This window comes from Nothobranchius furzeri, chromosome 18 (genome assembly GCF_043380555.1).
Source record: "Nothobranchius furzeri strain GRZ-AD chromosome 18, NfurGRZ-RIMD1, whole genome shotgun sequence".
In the NCBI taxonomy this organism is placed as follows: Eukaryota; Metazoa; Chordata; class Actinopteri; order Cyprinodontiformes; family Nothobranchiidae; genus Nothobranchius; species Nothobranchius furzeri.
The window spans coordinates 18,137,272-18,158,197 of record NC_091758.1 but is presented as its reverse complement, the minus strand read 5'-3'; the positions used below and the strand labels follow the sequence as shown (position 1 = coordinate 18,158,197).

General features: G+C 44.6%; 1 protein-coding gene across 1 annotated transcript in view; it reads right to left on the bottom strand.

Moving 5' to 3' along the window:
* Nucleotides 1-7,596: 7,596 nt before the first annotated feature.
* The window catches only part of ehd4 (EH-domain containing 4), a 42,863-nt gene continuing 29,533 nt past the window's right edge, over nucleotides 7,597-20,926 (bottom strand). Inside the window, exons 4-8 of the mRNA XM_015969426.3 lie at nucleotides 12,136-12,302; nucleotides 11,902-12,035; nucleotides 11,656-11,767; nucleotides 11,245-11,409; nucleotides 7,597-8,510 (exon numbers count right to left, since the gene is read on the bottom strand). Of these exons, the coding sequence (XP_015824912.1) occupies nucleotides 7,953-8,510; nucleotides 11,245-11,409; nucleotides 11,656-11,767; nucleotides 11,902-12,035; nucleotides 12,136-12,302 (1,136 nt within the window). The 3' untranslated portion in view covers nucleotides 7,597-7,952. The remainder of the gene's footprint in view (nucleotides 8,511-11,244; nucleotides 11,410-11,655; nucleotides 11,768-11,901; nucleotides 12,036-12,135; nucleotides 12,303-20,926) is intronic.

Below are 20,926 nucleotides of genomic sequence, written 5' to 3'. Positions count from 1 at the left end.
ATTAGAACCACCATTCACCTGTCAACACTGCAGGAGCAGCAGCTCTACTTGGAGCCCCTCCTGTCTTATCCTGAGCTTACAAAAACCAGTTGGGGGAGTGGGTAGTGGGCGTGGCCATCCAACCACTTATTTTGTTTAATGGTGTGGTTCACTGAAAAAAAAAACGTTTTAGTGATTATTTCTGATTATAATTCATCACTCTGAGTTTTTCATGCAGGCGGAACATGAAAATGGTCTCCTACACCTGTCTCCTGCATTAGCTTCTTATCGAAAATAGATGTTGAAACTCTAGGATTTGAAAAGCCTGATAGCATGACTTCACATATTAATTAAACAAGTGAACCACACCTGACAGTCATGAAATGGCTCATCATGGGAGGTCAAGAATAGAGCTGGTGAGATCACTTTAAGTGAGAGAGATTTTGTGCAAAGAACTTCCTGAACATGTTTTCCACAGTTCATAGACAGATTATAACCTGTTAAAAAAGGTACATGTCAACTTTGAGGTAAGACAAGGTTTTATGATTCATGGGATGTTAGTGATGCAGGTCCCCAGACATGTGCATATGTTACCACCCCTAAAAGAGAATGAGTGTGGATGTGTCAGCATTGGGCCTGCCAAATCTGCCTAGGGTCATGGGTTGTGTAGCCTTCTAGTCCTGTTGTAAATTTGGTTTGTGTGTTCATACAAGCATTTTAAAGGGATGAGCCAAGGGAACCCAGTATGTCCCCCAGCAGCTTAAGCCTATAACAGCATAACTAAAGGGATGAGCCAGGGTAACCCGGTATGTCCCCCAGCAGCCGAAGCCTATAACAGCATAACTAAAGGGATGAGCCAAATTTTCCTAACCCCTTACAATGAGGCAGGGGAGAGGCAGAGCCAGGGAGAGCCATCTTTATCATTGTGTCGTGCTAAAGCTTATGGGGGCTATTTGTAAAGAGAAACATTCAAATTTTAGAGGAATATTTTGGGTGTTAGCCTTTCACAAGAGACAACAATTGAACTTAATTTTTAAGTCATATTTTCACCATGTCATTCATACATTTATAAATGCCACAGTTAAAGTCTAAATAAAGTTTAGTAATTACTTTGTAAATGTGGGACCAAAACTGGCTGAAAACATTTTTACTCCTCAGTTAGAGGAGGGAGGGGGAGGAGCTGAGGACTTCAGAGAAATCAACCCAGCTTCTATGTTTTTGACACCGGTAACAGAGAGGGAAGTTATTGAAATAGTTGGTGGTTGTCAAAGCAAAACATCTACAGATTGGAATGATAAAGACATGTCTTTGATAAAGAAGGTTATAGGGGTTATTGTACAGCCAATGACTTATATTTGTAATTCGTCCTTCACAGCAGGTTTATTTCCATGTAAAATGAAAATGGCTAAGTTTATTCCATTATACAAAGAGGGAGACAATAAGCAGTTCACTAATTATAGACCAGTTTCATTATTATCACAATTTTCGAAAATTTTAGAAAAGTTATTTGTCAGTAGACTGGATAAATTCATTGAAAATCATAATCTGTTATCAAATAGTCAGGCTGGGTTCAGAACAAATAGATCTACATCAATGACATTAATGGAAATTGTTGAAGAAATCACTGGTTCTATAGATAAGAGGGAATATGCAGTTGGAGTATTTGTAGATTAAAAAAAAGCCTTTGATAGAATTGATCATACAGTATTAGTTAATAAACTTCAAAAAAATAGTATTGGGGAGTTGTTCTCAGTTGGGTTAGAAGTTATTTAACTAATAGAAATCAATTTGTCCAAATAAATAATTATATGTCAGAACTGCTTAGTATCGATTGTGGGGTGCCACAGGGGTCAGTTTTGGGTCCAAAGCTATTTATTTTATGTATTAATGATTTGTGTGAAGTTTCCACAGCATTAAAATGTGTTTTCTTTGCAGATGATACAAACATTTTGGCTTTGGGAGAGAATTTGCAAGATCTTTGTGAGTTGGTAACAGAAATGGCTAAACTGAAACTATGTTTTGATTTGAATAGATTACCTTCATCTTCGTCGTCGTCTTCCTCCGCTTATCCAGGTCCGCATCGCGGGGGCAGCATCCCAACTAGGGAGCTCCAGACCGTCCTCCCCCCAGCCACCTCCACCAGCTACCCGGCAGGGCCCCAAGGCATTCCCGGACCAGATTGGAGATGTAACCTCTCCAACGTGTCCTGGGTTGACCCGGGGGCCTCCTGCCAGCAGGACATGACCGAAACACCTCCCCAGGGAGACGGCCAGGAGGCATCCTGACCAGATGCCCAAACCACCTCAACTGACTCCTTTCGATCCGGAGGAGCAGCGGTTCTACTCCAAGTCCCTCCCGAATGACCGAGCTCCTCACCCTGTCTCTAAGGCTGAGCCCGGCCACCCTACGGAGTAAACTCCTTTCGGCCACTTGTATCCGTGATCTCGTTCTTTTTGTCATTACTCAAAGCTCATGACCATAGGTGAGGATTGGGACGTAGATCAACCGGTAAATCGAGAGCCTGGCTTTCTGGCTCAGCTCCCTTTTCACCGCGACAAATTGGCTCAGCGTCTGCATCACTGCGGATGCTGAGCCAATCCGCCTCTGGATCTCCCGATCCCTCCTACCCTCACTCGTGAACAAGACCCCGAGATACTTAAACTCCTCCACTTGAGGTAGGGCCTCTCTCCCGACCCGGAGTTGGCAAGCCACCCTTTTCTGGTCGAGAACCATGGTCTTAGATTTGGAGGTGCTGATCCTCATCCCAGCCGCTTCACACTTGGCCGCAAACCTACCCAGCAAGAGCTGAAGGTCAGAGCTGGATGAAGCTAGGAGGACCACATCATCCGCAAAAAGCAGAGACGAGATTCTCCTGCCACCAAACTCGACACACTCCACACCACGGCTGCACCTAGAAATTCTGTCCATAAAGGTAATGAACAGAACCGGTGACAAAGGGCAGCCCTGGCGGAGTCCAATCCTCACCGGGAACAGTTCCAACTTACTACCGGCTATGCGGACCAAACTCACGCTCCTCTGGTATAGGGACTGAATGGCCCTTAACAGAAAGCCACCCACCCCATACTCCTGGAGCGTCCCCTGCAGGGTGCCCCTCGGGACACAGTCATAAGCCTTCTCCAAATCCACAAAACACATGTGGATTGGTTGGGCAAACTCCCATGCCCCCTCCATCACCCTTGCCAGGGTATAGAGCTGGTCCACAGTTCCACGGCCAGGACGAAAACCACATTGCTCCTCCTCAATCTGAGATTCAACTATCGATCGGACCCTCCTCTCCAGTACCTTGGAGTAGACCTTTCCAGGGAGGCTGAGGAGTGTGATCCCCCTATAGTTGGAACAGCCCTCAGGTCACCCTTCTTAAAGATGGGGACCACCACCCCAGTCTGCCACTCCACAGGAACTGCCCCCAATGACCACGCAATGTTGCAGAGATGTGTCAACCATGACAGCCCTACAACATCCATAGCCTTGAGATACCCAGGACGAACCTCATCCGCCCCCGGGGCTCCGCCGCTGTGTAGTTGTTTGACTACCTCAGCAACTTCTGCCCCAGAGATTGGACAGTCCATCCCCAGGTCTCCCTCCTCTGGTTCCTCCTCGGAATGCGCGTAGGTGGGATTGAGGAGCTCCTCAAAGTATTCCTTCCACCGTCCGACTATAGCCCCAGTTGACGTCAGCAGCTCCCCATCCCCACTGTAAACAGTGTGAGCGAGTTGCTTCCTTCCTCTCCTGAGGCACCGGACAGTTTGCCAGAACCTCTTTGGAGCCGATCGATAGTCTTTCTCCATGGCCTCACCAAACTCCTCCCACCCCCAAGATTTTGCCTTGGCAACTGCCACTGCTGCACCCCGCTTGGCTATCCGGTACCTGTCTGCTGCCTCCGGAGACCCACAGACCAGCCACGCCCTGTAGGCCTCCTTCTTCAGCCTGACGGCTCCCCGAACCTCTGGTGTCCACTAGCAGGTACAGGGGTTGCCACCACGACTGGCACCGGCCACCTTGCGACCACAGCTAGCAACAGCCGCCTAAACAGTTGCAGAGTGGAACAAGGCCCACTCTGTCCCCCACTGCTCTCAGGACGTGGTCAAAGCTCTGCCGGAGGTGGGAGCTGATGACCGTCTTGACAGGTTCTTCTGCCAGGCGTTCCCAGCAGACCCTCACTATGCGTTTGGGTCTGCCAGGTCTACGCGGCATGTTCCCTTGCCATCTGATCCAACTCACCACCAGGTGGTGATCAGATGACAGCTCTGCTCCTCTCTTCACTCGGGTGTCCAAAACATACGGCCGCAGGTCAGATGATACGACTACAAAGTCTATCATCGACCTGCGACCTAGGCTGCCCTGGTACCAAGTGTACCGACTGGCATCCTTATGTTTGAACATGGTGTTCGTTATGGCCAAACTGCGGCTTGCACAGAAATCCAATAATGAAACACCACTCGAGTTCAGATCAGGCGGGCCGTTCCTCCCAATCACACCCCTCCAGGTCAAGCTGTCATTGCCCACGTGAGCATTGAAGTCCCCCAGCAGGACAATGGAGTCCCCTGATGGAGCACTATCTAGCACTCGTCCCAGGGACTCCAAAAAGGGTGGGTACTCTGAAATGATATTTGGCCCATAAGCACAAACAACAGTCAGGACCCGTTCCCCAACCCAAAGGCGCAGGGAAGCTGCCCTCTCGTCCCCCGGGGTAAACCCCAACACACAAGCAGAGAGTCTTGGGGCTAACAAAAAGCCAACCCCAGCCCTTCGCCTCTCACCCGGAGCAACTCCAGCAAAGGAGAGGGTCCAACCCCTCTCAAGGACTTGGGTTCCAGAGCCAATGCTATGTGTCGAGGTGAGTCCGACTATATCTAGCCAGTACCGCTCAACCTCTGCCACAAGCTCCTGCTCCTTCCCCGCCAGCGAGGTGACGTTCCATGTCCCAAAAACCAGTTTCCTTGTCCGGGGATTGGACCGCCAAGGCTACTGCCTTCGTCTGCCACCCGATCCACACTGCACCGGACCCTTCATGTTCCTCCTGCGGGTGGTGGGTCAACAGTTGGATGAGCCCATGTATCCGGTTCGGGCTGAGCCCAGCTGGGCCCCATGGGCAAAAGCCCGGCCACCAGGCGCTTGCTCACGGGCCCCAACCCCAGGCCTGGCTCCAGGGTGGGACCCTGGTAACCCTCTGGGCCGGGTACTCCGACTCTTTGATTGTACTTCCATGAAAGATCCTGTGAATCGTTCTTTGTCTAACCCTTCACCTAAGACCAATTTGTCATGGGAGACCCTACCAGGGACACAAAGTGCCCCAGACAACATAGCTCCAAGGGTCATTAGGGCACTCAAACTCCTCCACCACGATAAGGTGATGGTTCAAGGAGGAATAGATTATCATTAAACTTAAACAAAACTAAAGTTATGCTGTTTGGAAAATGCAAAATAAACACACATATGGCAATAACTATAAATGATATTATTATAGAAAGATCCTTGATCACAAATAATGTTGGAAACCTTGCATTAAATATGTTAAAGTAAAGGTAGCATGGAGTATTGGGCTGTTGGGAAAAGTACCGTAAGGCATTTAGTGAATCAAAAGGCATTGTATATACTGTACTGCACACTGATAGTACCATACCTAACTTACTGTGTTGAAGTGTGGGGAAACATCTACATCGATATGCACTTTGTAAGTTACAAAAACGAACCATAAGGTTGGTCAGTCATGTGGGATATAATGAACACACAAACACCTTGTTTATAAAATTACAAACCTTAAAGTTCAAAGATTTGATAGAATTTAGGACTGCATTATTTATGTACAAAGTAAATAAAAATACTGCCTGAAAATATTCAAAAACTGTTTGCAGAAAGACGAGGTGGATATAAGTTGAGAAGGGAATTAAATTTGAAGCAGGATTATGCTCGAACAAAATTGAAAAGTATGTGTATTTCAATTAGTGGAGTTATTTTATGGAATAGTCTTGAGGAAAGAATCAAAGAAAGTTTAAATATAGTGCAATTTAAGAAACTATATAAAGAATTCATTTATTCCACATATAGACAAGAGGATCACTACTTTGTATACGTACTGTAGTGACAATATTAACGTTGTAATTGATGTTGATACTTTTAAGTGATGTTGTGTTCAGAAGTTGTTGTATTCTGATATTTTAATTTTTTTTAAGTATTAGTAAATTGATTTAGAGATAGGTGAAACAAGCTACGCTTCTTCCTGTTCCTTTTCTAATAATTATGGTTGTGATAAGTTATCTAAGTTGGAGAATACTATATGTATTGTTTTATTTGTTTGAAATAAAAAGAAAAAAAATTGTTTTTCAAATCAAATATTTAGTTTATGATCAGTCATGGAGTTGATCATAACTTACCTGGAAATGGTTGGAGAAAACTACTGAAGTTGAGATGAGCATTTGTGGAGCTCTCCAACGAATACATCCCACCTAACAAGGATTATAGGACCTGTAGCTGACCAGGAAGATACCCAACAAGGACTATCGGCAGTAATGTTAATAAATTGGGTTTAAATCTTTTTAGTGGCTTTCAGAACTGAAACATGAACTGCTTAATACTTTTTACAATAAACTTCTAGTTGAAGTGACTTAAACTAAAAATGGAATAAAAACATCAAAACTGACTGATGCTTTTTTATTTTAAATATCCATAAATTCTTCATAACATGATTATCTTTTGATCTGGAAGTGATTCTAGGCAAAAACAAAAGTTAAGAATTTAAACTTTCTTTTGTTAAAAACTAAATGCATATTTTCTTTTGTTGGCAGAGAACAAGATGAAAATACTAAAACGAGGCAAAAGATGGTCACAAACCTGCTGAAATGTAAAAGTATTTACAAGAGTTTTCCATCGCAAAAAAAAAATTAAGTGATTTAGAACTGACAAATAAGTCTCCATTTGGCTCCACAGAAACCTTTTCATGGTGCTTCTCACACAAAGGCAGCTGTGTTCCTTCTAATATCAAACACCAAGCAACAATCTAGTTTGTTTTTATCAAACACTAAACCGGTTTCAGAGTGTTAAAACGTTTATTTGTCTAAGCTTATTACCGGATATGGAGACGGAAACCGCAGATAGGCTTGTGTGTGATTCTCCAGATTAACCAGCAGGAGGCGTGTCCAGGATGTGAGGCGTCACTGATTAGTCACAACCTGATACACCCTGGTATGTTTCATGTTCTTTGTTCAATTTTGTATGCAATTTGTTTGTATACTTATCACCTTGTTTAATAAAGTTTTGGAAAAAAAATAGTCACAACCTGATACAACAAAACTAGATAACTTATCCGTAATTTCAGCTTGGGTTTTAGTTTTTGAGTCCTCTGTTCTAAATTTTGCATCACTGGTTCGTGTGTTTGAATTTTGCAGCTGCACCTGAAGCAGGATGTGAGTTTAGACTCCAGAAGGCAGCTTTTAAACTTTCTTTTTGTAGTTTTCTCAAAATTTCTCCTAATAAGACATGTTTAATAAAAAATCTAAAAAGTAAAACTGGTGACACTATGGTGGTCAACACAATAATCCCACTTCTATGCTATATTGAACCACCAGGTAACTATTGACCTGCCCCTGTGCTCGCCTGTCAAAGTTTTAAACAGCCTTTTATTAGTTAAAATCAAAAATATAATTCATGTTTAACAAAGTACATTGAAAATCAAAATAACATAATCAGAAAAAAGAAAAACCACCTGAAAAGGTTTTGACCAAAATCTGAAAAGTAATCCAGGAAAGTTGAAGCAGGAAAAGAAAAATGTTGCCTTTTCAAAATAAATGTTCAAATTAATAAATGTTCAAATTAATCCAGACTTTTATTATGAGGAGTTTCTGACATAGATGAAGTGTTCAACCTAAAAACTCTTACAAGAGAAGTTCTAGATGATTTTGGGAGTGTTCATTTGTCCGGAGCTCAGTCTGTCTCTGGTGCCTTGCTCAATGGCTCTAGTCTTCACTGTGGTTGTACAAGCTGTCTGCATGGGGGGCTTTGCGGTGAGACGGAGGAATGAGGTGATCAGGAAGTTCCACAGGCAGCTCATAGCCCTCCAGTTTGATTTTAATCAGGTGCTGGGCCAGGGCAAACTCCTCATCGTCCAGCATGCCATCATGATCACAGTCAGCCAACTTCCAGATCTTTCCCAGGACCGTGTTCGGGAGCCGGGAATTCATCATCTCTTTTTTAGCGTTGACTCCGGTGATCTTTCCATTAACAGGCATCAGGGTGTAAAAGATCTCGTCGTAACGGTGCTTGTCGCGGGCGATGATCCAGTCTTCAGCATCAGCCCCGGCACTGATGCCCTCTCCATAACCGTGACCAAAGGGTCCATCCTGGGAGCCCTCGAAGGCACCACCCGACACCATGGCCGGAGGCTGCTTGGACTCCTCCTCTCGGATCATCGACATGAGACCCGCAATTTTTGTGGCCAACATCTTATCCACCGACTCAATCAGTTTGATCTTCAGCGATGGGAACTTACTGAAGTCGTAGTGCTGCAACATGTCCTGGAGGAGAAGCAGAGTTCAAACAGTAAACAAGAAAAGTCCAGGTGTAGGTTTAGACAAAAACTAAACAAAGCCATAAAAGGTAGACTGGGGAAAAATATATATTTTTCGTACTTTAATTTGATACAACACAAACCTGTTCTCGGTTTTCATAAACAAAACAAAATGTACTAAAACTGTCTTTCAACAATTCTATTTTGACCTACCTGCTATTACTCGCTGTAAGCTGCTAAATGCTGTTACATGCTAATACTTGTTAGCCACCAAAAACTGCTCTTACCCGCTGTTACCCGTTACCTGCCGTTACTGGCAGCTATCACCCGTAGTTAGACATTAAATGCTGTGACTCGTTACTCTCTATTATCTGCTGTTACCCTTTACCTTCTGTTACCTGTTTCTATTTCCTGCGGTTTCTCGTTACCCACTGTTACCTGCTGTTACCTGCTGTTACCTGCTGTTACCCATTAAATACCGTTCCCTGCTGTTAATCGTTAAATGCTGTTACCTGCTGTTACCCATCACCTGCTGTAACCTGCATTTACCTTATGCCACAGAGTTAAATGTGACTGTTGATGAATGATAACAGAGAACCAGTTACCTAATTTGGCATGACAGGATAGAAACTCTGGTACATTTTAACTTAGAGGAATGAAGCAAGCATATGTGATGTGTTTAAAAAATAAACATTACGTAAACACTTGGTCTGGGAATGGAGCCTCCTGATGTTTGCAGCTGGACATTTCAGCCCCTCTGACCTCTGAGGAGCACATGAGTTTGGCTCAGCGTGAGCATGCAGCTGTGATGATGCTGTTGTCTTTTATCAATCCTACTCGGACTGCAACAGTGTTGAATTAGAATTGGGAAGAAATCACATAGAAACCATTCTGAATTAGCTGGATGTTAAACTGATTTAACTGTTTAACCACTCCCACACAAAAAATAAAAAAAATAAGATAATAAAGTTCCAAGATAAAATAATGTTTGCCTATTATACTGTGTCATGAAAAAGTAGTTTTTGTTGTTTGATTCAACAGATCAGGTGTTTTTGCATCACAATTGGTGAAAAAACATTAAAATATATGATAAAATATCTTTTGAACGTTCATTCTGTGTGTTTTATCCAACTACATTACAACTGGTTTTGTTTCACATCAAAAGTGTTATTTTTGCTGACGTTTAACTATCACTGTAGCCTTCCTCAGGGTTTTGTTGCTGTTGGCGGCGTCACTTCCTTCTCTGTTTATCCACGGGTGCCAGAGGATGGTATCGCGAGGGCTGTTGGCATCTGTCAAAGTGGCATGAGTAGTGGGGTGGGCTGGGGTGTTGTTGATGGACACCAGCGATGATGACAGCCATTAAGCCGATGGAGGCTTTTGGGGCACAGTTGTCTAAACCCTAGTTTACAATTCTCCTTCAACAAGTTTGGATTTACCTGCAGACAAATTAACAAAGACGTTTTTGTTTTATATTTCTTCGAGGCAAAAGCTCGGGTGTTGGTGAAGAAGGAATTTTGGTCGGCCTCTAAAAGGTTCTGGCGAACAAGTGACTATAGGAAAGCAGGGCTCATTCCAGGCCATTTCTCACCGCCCGATGCAGGTGTGGCAAGGTGGAGAAACGAGGGTCCGAGCAGGATTTGATCCCCAGACTCCCGGGTGAGAGTCGCACGCTAACCAGTGTCCGACTTCTAAGATGTGACAGTGTGAGCGTCCTGTCACTGTGACCCAATTAATCAAGCGCCCTGGCTACTTGGCCAAGGGGATTTCCCTTTGGATGACTGGTTAGCACGCGTGACTACCAACCGGGAGTTTGGGGATCAAATCCCACCCGGGTCCTCGTTTCTCCACCATGCCTCACGGGTCGTTCACGTCCTCCTGAGTGAAACTGTTTTACCACACTGTGCAGCAGTTGCCAGGAGGCTCTTGATAGTAAAGTTGGGTCTGATGTAGCTTCCTGAGGATGTCCAGTTTTTGTTTGATACTTCCCCAACTTCCCAAACTGGTGTGAGATATTAGTGGACCAGGAGAGGTTGGTGGAGATGTGGACCACTTGGGGATTGAAGCGTTCCACACTCAACCTCCTCTCCTGTCATGTAGAGGGCACAGACCTTCATCCGCCTGGCTCTTTTAAAGTCTGCCATCATCTTGGTTATTGTCACACAACTGCCTCAGCTGCTGAACCTCCTCTCTATCTTCTATAAGTCTGCTGCAGTCATCCACTTGTGCAGCAGCATCAAAGCTGGTGGAGATAAAAAGCCTAACGGCAGCAAATTTTGAAACTCTAAGGGGTGAGTCACATGATGCTGTGCAACTTTAAAGCTTTTCCTAGTGTGGCAGTGTGAGCGTCATGTCATGTCATGTGTCCCGATTGATCATGCGCCCTGGCTACTTGGCCCTTTGTCTGACTGGTTAGCGCGCATGACTCTCACCCGGGAGTCTGGGGATCGAATCCCACCCGGGCCCTCGTTTCTTCTAGGATCAACAGCCATGTTTCTATTTACTATTAGAAGATCGTTTTAAAGGGTTTGAACACTCGTGACTCTCACTCTGGTTTCTATTTGAAGCTTCAAACTATTTTGGTAAACAGCGAGAAGTGGTTAATGCTGGCTTTGATGTGTTTAAACCTGCTTCCACTCACGGCTCCTCAGATGAAAACCATTTTGTTACCAGCCAACGCTAGCGTGTTGCTGGTGGTGATGTGAACCACAAGTGCTCCTGATCAGCAGGATCGTTTTTACCTGCATCTTGGTGACGCTGGGAAAGTCTCCAGGACTAATGTGATGCTCCCTCTGCAAGATGGTGTAGATTTCTGGAAGCCTGATTAGAAGCTCCTCCTTCTTTTTCTCTCGCCCAAAGAGAGTTGGCATCTCCTTTTTTAAGTAGCTGATGATGTAAGCATGCACCTGTGGGAAGAAGACCAAACAAACATCTTTACAAACAAGAGACGGTCCTAAAGTAAACCTTCAAGCAGCTGAAAAACTGCTTTTAAAATTAAAGGGCTTGCTGTTAAACACAAACCCAGCCTGAAGGGATCGGTTTATGAAGTTCAGGAAGAAATCAGTACTCACTCTTAAAACATTCCACAACACCCAAGATTCCTGAGGGTCTGAAAACTATTTCCTACAACAACATGCGACTTCCTGTCTCACCTTGGCCAGCCTCGCTCTCTTAATGAGGTCATTGAGTTTACGGAGAGCAGCATTCCTCGGAAGACTCTGGATATCCCGAAAGAGGTCCTGAGACTCCGCCTCAAACAGACGCCTGAAAAGAAAGCAAATTTGGACGCCAAAAAGGGTCAAATAAGACACACAAAAAACTCTGATCAATACATGATTGTGAAAACGTCTGAGGTTGGCGGGAGGAGGGGAAGGGAGGAACGAAAGAACAAATCCCACCTGTTCTCTGTGTTCTGCAGCGGTTTGGCCCAAAAGGAGCCCAGATAAACTCTCACAACCTCTGGAGTGTTGATCACCTTCCCCAATGACCACATGAGGGCGCCATACACTCGCATCAGCTGCTGTGTGTCCACCTAGATACAGGTGTGGAGAACAAAGTCAGGAGGAGGTCAAAGCAAGGTTTAAACAAGGTCAGAGGTCATTTAGGGATCAGGGATTAAGTTCCGTCATCACCTGATCCGCCTTGTTGAGGACAACTCGGATCTTGTCATCTTGGCCCTTGAGTGCTTTAATGGCCTCAGAGAACTCATCAGAAATATCCAGTTTGTGGGCATCAAACAGCAGGATGATCCGATCCACTCGCTCCCCAAACCAGCGCAGCACCTCTGCAAAGTCATAACCTGGGAACAGATGGAAACATAGTTGGAACCAGAGGCAGAATCCTCAGAAGGCCGTCACACTTCAGACCCACACAAACTAAACTGAGATGGGTATTAGTTGCCCTCAAGGACTCCCCGACAATTTTAAGAGAAAATGTGGAAGAAATCATTTGAATTTGATCAAAATTCCAAAAACCTGAGAGTGAGACCCTGAGTCTTACAAGAGGAAACTGAGAACTTTTGAGAAAAAGGCAAGACACTTTGGAAATTATCTTGAAATTCCTAACACTCAACGCCTAACGCTTCATTTTAGCTTTGACCTTCGTTGTGGGTCTTGAATTGGTTAGAAGAATAGTGACTAATGCTAAGAAGCGCAAGAGTGCCCGTGTTACAACCCAGAGGAAGATAAATCCTCAAGAAAGACGGCAGGCGATGCAAGCTCCACCCCTTGGACCTGACCAGCATGTGAATGGATGGCTCTTACCAAATCAGCTCAGTCAATTCAAAGTTTCTTGGCCTCCTATGTATGGCGTTCTTGGAATCTTATTTCAAAGTCAAACTAATATTTTTCCTCTGTTCATAAAACTTTCTCCTGAATAGATGTTTTTTTGTGAATGCTAGAACTTTACATATGGTGAAGGAATGTGACTATGGGGCCATTGCTATTTCAGATCACAGAAGAAGAAGAAGAAGAAGAACAGATCTTTTCTATAGCGCCTCTCAAGATAAAAATCACGAGGCGCTTCACAAAAACAAAAAATGTAAAAAAAAATGTAAAAAATTTAGAAAATGATTAAAAATATATTTTAAATTAGAAAAAACATTGACCATTGTGATTAAAAAATGTAAAGAAAGAGAGAGAATGAATAGGAAAGAGGGAAATCAGTGGATGCTGAGGAAGGTGGAATAGGTGACGAGAGCAAAATAAAGAGAGTGGTTGAAGAAGGTCATACAAAAACCAGCTAGAACAAGTGAGTCTTCAGCTGCTTTTTAAAGGAGATCACTGAGTCCACTGATCTCAGGCTCAGGGGGAGAGAGGTCCAGAGTCTGGGGGCCACAGCAGCAAATGATCTGTCACCTTTGGTCTTTAGCCTGGTGCGCTGCACAACCAGTAGGCTTTGATCACTGGACCTCAGGGACCTGCTGGGGGTGTAGGGACTAAGAAGATCACCAATGTAAGATGGTGCTTGTCCATGTAAGGCCCTATAGACCAGAACCAGGATCTTGAAATGAACCCTGAAGTTGACTGGCAGCCAGTGAAGCTGGAGGAGAAGCGGGGTGATGTGGGTGTTTGGAGGACTTGGTCAGAAGCCGAGCACAGGCAATCTGAACCACCTGCAGACGGTTCAGGGAGGTTCTACTCAGACACGTGAAAAGAGAGTTACGGTAGTCTAAGCGTGAGGAGATGAAGGTGTGGATAACTGTCTCAAGTTCAGAGCGAGACAGAATGGGACTCAGCTTAGCAACGTTCCTGAGATGGAAGAAGGAAGAGCGAACAAGAGAACTGACATGAGAATCAAGGGTGAGAGCTGGGTCAAAGGTCACGCCAAGATTCCTGACAGAGGGTTTGGTGTGAGAAGCAAGCTGACCAAGAGAATCTGACTTTGGGAACCAGCTTGTCTGGGGCACAGATGAGGATCTCAGTCTTATCTTCATTCAGCTGAAGAAAGCTCCCAGCCATCCAGGGTTTGATAGAGTCTAAGCAGGTGTGTAACAGCTGCAGCTTAGACATCTCATGGGGCTTAAAGGAGATGTACAGCTGGATGTCATCTGCATAAAGATGGTAGGAGATTCCTTTGAAGGAGCTCAGGATGTGCTGAAGAGGAAGCAGATAGAGGAGGAAGAGCAGAGGCCCCAACACAGAACCTTGTGGGACACCATGGGTAAGGGAGGTGGTGGAGGACCTAAACTTGGAGATGGCCACAGAAAAGGAGCACTCAGAAAGATAAGAGGAGAACCACTCCAGAGCAGATCCTGATAGGCCTACCCAGTCTCTCAGCCTCTCCAGTAGCAGGTGATGGTCAACAGTGTCAAAGGCTGCAGTCAGGTCCAGCAGGACCAGAACAGAACAGTCTCCTGCATCACTGTGAGTCAGAAGGTCATTAGAGACCCTAAGAAGAGCTGTTTTAGTAGAATGAGCTCTACAAAAACCTGACTGGAAACAATCATAGATGTTATGTTCATCAAGAGCAGCTGGGAGATGTTTAGCCACAACCTTTTCCAAGATCTTGGAGATGAACGGAAGTTTAGAGATGGGTCTGAAGCTGCTATGGTGAGAGGCGTCAAGACTCGTTTTTTTTAAGAAGCGGGTGGATTACAGCGTTCTTAAAGTAAGGAGGAACCTGACCAGAAACCAGAGAAGCATAGGGAGCACGCTGGGACCGATGGACTGAAAAGCATTTTTAAACAAAGATGAGGGTAAGATGTCGAGGGGGCATCCAGAGGTCTTCATAGAGTTAACTAGTTTGGTTAGCTCAAGCAAAGAAACAGGAGCAAAGCTATCTATGATGATGGGCCTTGTTGGAGTCGGGAGAGGCAGCGATAAGGCTGAAGGAGAGATGCTAGATCTAACCTTATTGACTTTGTCCACAAAGAAAGACAGAAAGTTCTCACAGTCTGCAACAGAGTGGATGGAGGCTGTAGGAGAGACGATGCTGCTGATGGTGTTAAACAGCACCTTGGAGTTCCCTTTGCTCTGGGACACCAGGTTGGGGAAATAGGAAACCCTCGCGTCTCTGACTGCAGAGTTAAAGGATGTCAGAAGATCCTTTAGGTGCAGCAGATGGACGTGGAGATGGGTTTTCTTCCACAAGCGCTCAGTTTTTCTGCATTGGCACTTTAGGTTGTGAAGGCTGTCATTAAACCAGGGAGTAGGGTTCACTGCAGGAACTGATCTGGTTCTGACAGGACAGATGTTGTCCAGAATGGAGAGGCAGTGCTCGTTAAACTGAGAAGTTAAGGAATCTGGGTCATTATCAGAAGAACAGGGTGGATCAAAAGCAGCAGAAAAATTGCTAGCTGTGCTCTCATTAAGAAAACGAGAACTAACCAGAAGGCGAGCAGGAGGTGGGGGCGCAGAAACTGACAAGTTAAAGAAAATGCTATGGTGATCTGAAATATAAACGTCCTCAGGACAAACAATGTCAGCATTTAGACTCAGGGTAAAAACAAGGTCTAGAGTGTGCCTCCGGTGTGTGTGGGGCCAGAAACATGCTGGGTAAAGCTGAAGGAGTCCATAAGGCTGGAGAAATTCATGTGGTCAGAGGGATCATCATAGTCCTCTCAATGTAAAATGTCCTATCCTGAGCTCATGACTGATGTACCGCCCTTGGTGGTTTAATTCTTTGCCCCTTTTGGATGAAAGTTTTGTTGAAACCATAAACACTGAGATCAAAATTTTATCGAGATCAACCAAACCCCCAGAATGCCATCTTCTACTATCTGAGAGTCCTTGAAGGCTTATCTGAGGGGTCAAATAATTTTTTACCATGAAAACAAGAATTGAGTGACGTAAATCATTGCTGTAGGAGTTGAAGACCTTAGATGAGGACAGTAGCCATTCCCCCTTACAGACTCTGGTTAGGAATCGAATGGTGCTCCAAATGACCACTCGACAGGCCGTTTTTGCAATTTCTAAATCACATTGGAAATATTTTGAACATGGAGGGAGAGTAGGTTGGATGCTTGCACACTCACGCTTAATAACGATCAGGGAGTAAGATGTTTTTCTCCCCAGAAGAAGCTACAATGGTGTTCTGCTGAGCTGTGGTTGCCTCATGGAGGCTGGCTAGCATACTGCTGCTAACCACTTAAAATTCTCCCTCTCCTGATAACATTTTACTTTATTTGACATGGAATGTGCTACTACTAGTTAACCTGTTATAGATTCAATCAGGGGCGGCGTTAGGCCCGGCTACTTGGGCTGAAGCCCCGGATCTTTCATGATAAGCCCCGGATCTAAATCGCGGAAGTAACATGCAGTACCAAAGTCACACAGAGAGGGCGCAGCTGGCAGTAGTTTGTAAAGTCCCATTTAGTCGTCACACACACAGGTGTGTGGTGAAATTTATTCTCCGATTTTGACCCATCCCCTGAGTTGCAGACAAGCCGCGCTCGGGAACTATTTGGTGGTTTAACCCCCCAATCCAATGCTGAGTGTCAAGCAGGGAGGCATTGGGTCCCATTTTTCTCAAAATCTTTGGTATGACCCGACCAGGAGTCGAACCCCTGATCTCCCGATCTCAGGGCAGACACTCTACCACTAGGCTACTTAGTCAGTATACAGTTTACCTGAGACTGAAGAGAAGCCCTTCAGCAGCTGGCTTCTGCAGTCTCTGTCTGAAACGCATGAGTGAAGATGGATATAAGGACGTTTTTTTAGACCAAAAGTACAACGACAGAACCCCAGCTCTGATGAGACTGGTGTTGACTCAGGTTTGTGAGTCTTATTTGAAAATATTTGTTGTGCTGCTGGTTTGCCTAAAGTTAGCTTACTATCAGGTAAAGTTGTTGGAGAAAGAAAGGGAATATTCACTATCATCTCACACTAAACACTAACAGGAACAATACTCTGCCCTGAATATGCTGAATATGTAGCTTCAGATTAAACATTATGTGGTACAAGATATATATATATATGATGTTGACTAGTGCGTGTCACGTGTGTGCGCGCATGCGTGTGTGTGCGCGCGTGTGTGTGTGCGCGCGCGTGTGTGTTAAGCCCCGGATCTTCTTCAGTCCTAAATCCGCCCCTGGATTCAATAAGATAAAGACAATAACGTTTATCTCTTACTAAATAGGATATTTACAAAGCAATCACAACGTAGTCAAAAAAATACTACTTGGTATATATGGTGTGTGTGTGTGTGTGTGTGTGTGTGTGTGCGCGCGTGCGTGAAACTGATTTCTGGCAGCTTAGGTGTGGCTTGCTGTGCTCAAATCTGGAAACAAAAACTTTCAAACACAGAAAAAAAGTCTTCCAACTCTAAACCAGGTTTACCCTTCATCAAATCATGATAAGGCTGCTCTCAGCTCCTGGTTTGGGTTACCCAGCTGACTTCAGGTGTTGGTTTGTGACAGTCCAAGGAGACAATGCACAGAAGGCAGAGAACAGGGATTAGCAGGACCACTTGTGGAATGAGAAAAAGATCTGGATGATGAAGAATTCATTATTGGACCAATACACTTCCTGTAATTCATTCAATCCAACATCCATCCACCTGACCATCCATCCATGAATGACAGGAGCAGAAGGTAGACCATGTGAGATTTGCGGAGGAAACTGATTCCTTCATGGTTAAAGGAGGAAATACCTCTGCTATGAGCTGTGGTCGGTGTTTGGTTCTACAAGGGTGACAGACTGCTTCACATGTTCCATTTCCTTTAAAAATAAAACGGGAAACGCCTGCAGAGTAACAATACAACTTCCCCTGAGCCGTGTTGACCTTTATGGACTTCAGCCTGCAGATGAAGGAGGAATTTCATGATTTATACCTGAACGTTTGGCCTAATCTCTGGGGTGAATAACTAATGAGCCAACTTCAGATTCTTTAATAAACTTATACTCTGTCTCAATTTCTAATTTATGTTCCAGAAACTGAGAAATGCTTCAGAAACAAATCGGTAAAGCCACCCTTAAAGGGATCTTTGTGATTTCTTTCCAAAATAAAAGCATTATTTGATTGTTTTTACAAGGTTTAGTTGTAGCTGTAGCTGTTAACGGACCAGCAGAACAGATCCTTTCCTCAGTACAATTCATGTTTTTTTTTATTTATTCTTTATTTAACCAGAATGGTCACATTGAGATTAAAAACTCATTTTAAAGGGAGTCCTGGCCAAGAGGCACCAAAAGTTAGTTACAATTTTTTCAGCTCCACAGACATGATATGCACAAAATTACAGAAGGAAGCTAAACACAAGGAATCCATCTCAAGGCTCTCAGTCTGGATTTAATGTATTAAAAGAGATAAACTTGGTTAATTTCCAGTTTTCCTGCAGCATGTTCCATGCAGAAGGGGCAGAGTGAACGAAAGCCCTCTTGCCCAGTTTGGTGCGAGTTAACGGAACACAAAGTAACAGCTGATCTGTCTGTGAGAAGTTAAGCTTTTCCTTGAGATTAAGTAACAGATGTAGGTGGGTAGTAATCCAAGCATGGCCTTATAAATGAAGGTGTACCAATGTCCCAACCTCCTGAAAGGCAAGCCCCCACAATGCAGCTCTAAAATTGAGGCCAACCCGGAAGTACCAAAAATTGCAGTTCCACCCTCATCCACTGGGGGCTGGTGTCAGAAGCGAGCAAATCCTCATTGACTCCCATGTTAAAAATACCAAATTCACAGCAGAAATAAACATGTTTACAGCCTGGCACCAAAACATGTTTTTTGTTTAAATGATCTAGTTTACACTCATGACAACTCTGAGGGGGGTGGATTTTTTTCTCACTCTTCTGTTTAAGTGTATTAAAAGCCTAAAATTCTGTATAATTAATGAGCATCAGACCCACGTGACCGCCGCCTCAGACCCACATGACCACAGCGCTAGCTCCGTGGAAAGGCCTCAGTAGAGCCTCGGTCTGGCTTGGAAACTGTTCTGGGATTTTGAGTCTCTGTGTTTGTGTATTCTTTTTTGAATATTATTTGTGCAATTGTTGGACAAAATGACTTGCTGTGGCATTAATTGCACTAATAGAGCGTCCAAGCAGTCTCCACTTCATTTTTTTTTCGGTAAGTAAAATTATATTCATGTATTTTAGGTCACTGCCGAGCTGAGCTTAGATTTTAACATGTACTGTTTAACCATGAAATTTAAATGTAATAGGGTAAAACCCAGTGCATTTAACATAATGCTGCAATTTAGAAAATGGGTTGAAATATAACATGTTGGTGGAGCTGGGTTCCGACTATCGGCTTGTGGAGCTCTCGGGAGACCGACGTTTTCCACCCGTTCTCCCCTCCCTGAAGCTCGGCGCATCTCTGTCTGATCGCGGCTTCTGTCTGCTGTGCAGGCTGCCGGCTTGTGAAGCTCTGGATGGAAACAGATGTTTTCCACCCGTTCTCCCCTCCCCGCAGCTCGGCGCATCTCTGTCTGATCGCGGCTTCTGTCTGCTGCGCGGGCTGCCGGCTTGTGGAGCTCTGGGATGGAAACCTTTCCACCCGGTTCTCCCCAGCAGCAGCTCTGTGCATCTCAGATCGCAGCTGCGCTTGTCTGCTGTGCGGCTGCCGGCTTGTGGAGGTCTCGGAGACCTCTGTGTTCCACCCGGTTTTACCTAGCGGTCAGCCCGGTGTATCTCTGACTCAGAAGCTCTGGTGTTGTGCACAGTTAACTCCAGTTGTAGCTAGGTTGCTACCTCCGTTAGCTTAGCTCCCACCTCTGCATTAGCTTTGGGTTAGCTTCAGGTTAGCTTGTAGCTAGTTCGAACGGGTGTCGTCAGTTGATCCCAGCCTTACAGCCCCACCCTCAGCTCCACCTCTCTTCCCTTTTGTGGAATTGTCTGGGCTTGACGGAACCTGTGACACAGTCAAAATGGCAGTGGTGGCCACCTCCCATTTGGCCTCAAAAACGTGTTATTGGAGCCTATGGAAATGAATTGTCCAGTATATATGTCGATGCTGAAAGGCCATCCCACTTGAGAATACAACTCAAAATGATGGGTCAGTGGTAGTAATAAACCTCAGTGAGGCAAGATAAACCACATCAATCTTACCAACACACTGTGCTGAGGTATTCATATACAAAAAGTCTCCATAATCCAGAATAGACAGAAATGTTGCAGTAACGTCATTTTTTTTCCTCAAAAGAAAAACTGTTTATTTTGAAAAAAGAAACCCAGTCTGAGTTAGAGTTTCTTCACAAGATTATCTATATGGGGATTGAAGGAGAGGGAGTCATCGAGCCAGACACCAAGGTATTTGTATGTGTGGACCACCTCTATGATATCTCCCTCATGATTGGTCACTGAGGGCATACTTAGGTCTTTTTTTAAGAGTTTGAAAACAACATTAGCTTAGTCTTGTCAGCATTGAGGACCAATTTTAACAGCAGAAGTGTTTGTTGGACATCATTAAAAGCTTTCTGTAAGAATTCAACATCTTTGGGGGGGATGTTCCAAAACAGTTAATGATTGTGTCACCAGTGTAAAAGTGCAAATTCTACAGCAGGGTTCCTCAATAGGCCCCCGCTTTGTGGCCCCCCAAAACCCCGCATGCAAAATAACAAATTAGGGTTTGATGAGATAAAACCACTTTTACAGTCTTACAATACAATACAATATCTTTTAGTTATCAGGCTCCTCTCCAGTGGTACCAGCTCCCAGCTTAAAGGTTGGTTTATGCTTGACGCGTCCGCGAGGTCCGCACGGCTCCGCGCAGAAAAGTTGCGTCATTTTGCGTAATTTTAACAACCACACCCCTCCACCGCGTCTCCGCATGGCCCAAGATTTCCGCAACACGCACCTCGGAAAATTTCTAACCACGCGGACGGACGGACGCGGAAAAACATGGCGGACCGGCAAGAACTAGTATGGCAGAGGTTCGTAAATACAGACATTTGTATGATTCAGCTCTCAGAGATCACCGTGATCAACATGTTGTTAATAATTCTTGGAGAGAAATAGCTCGCACTGTCAGAAAAGACGAGGACGCTGTTAA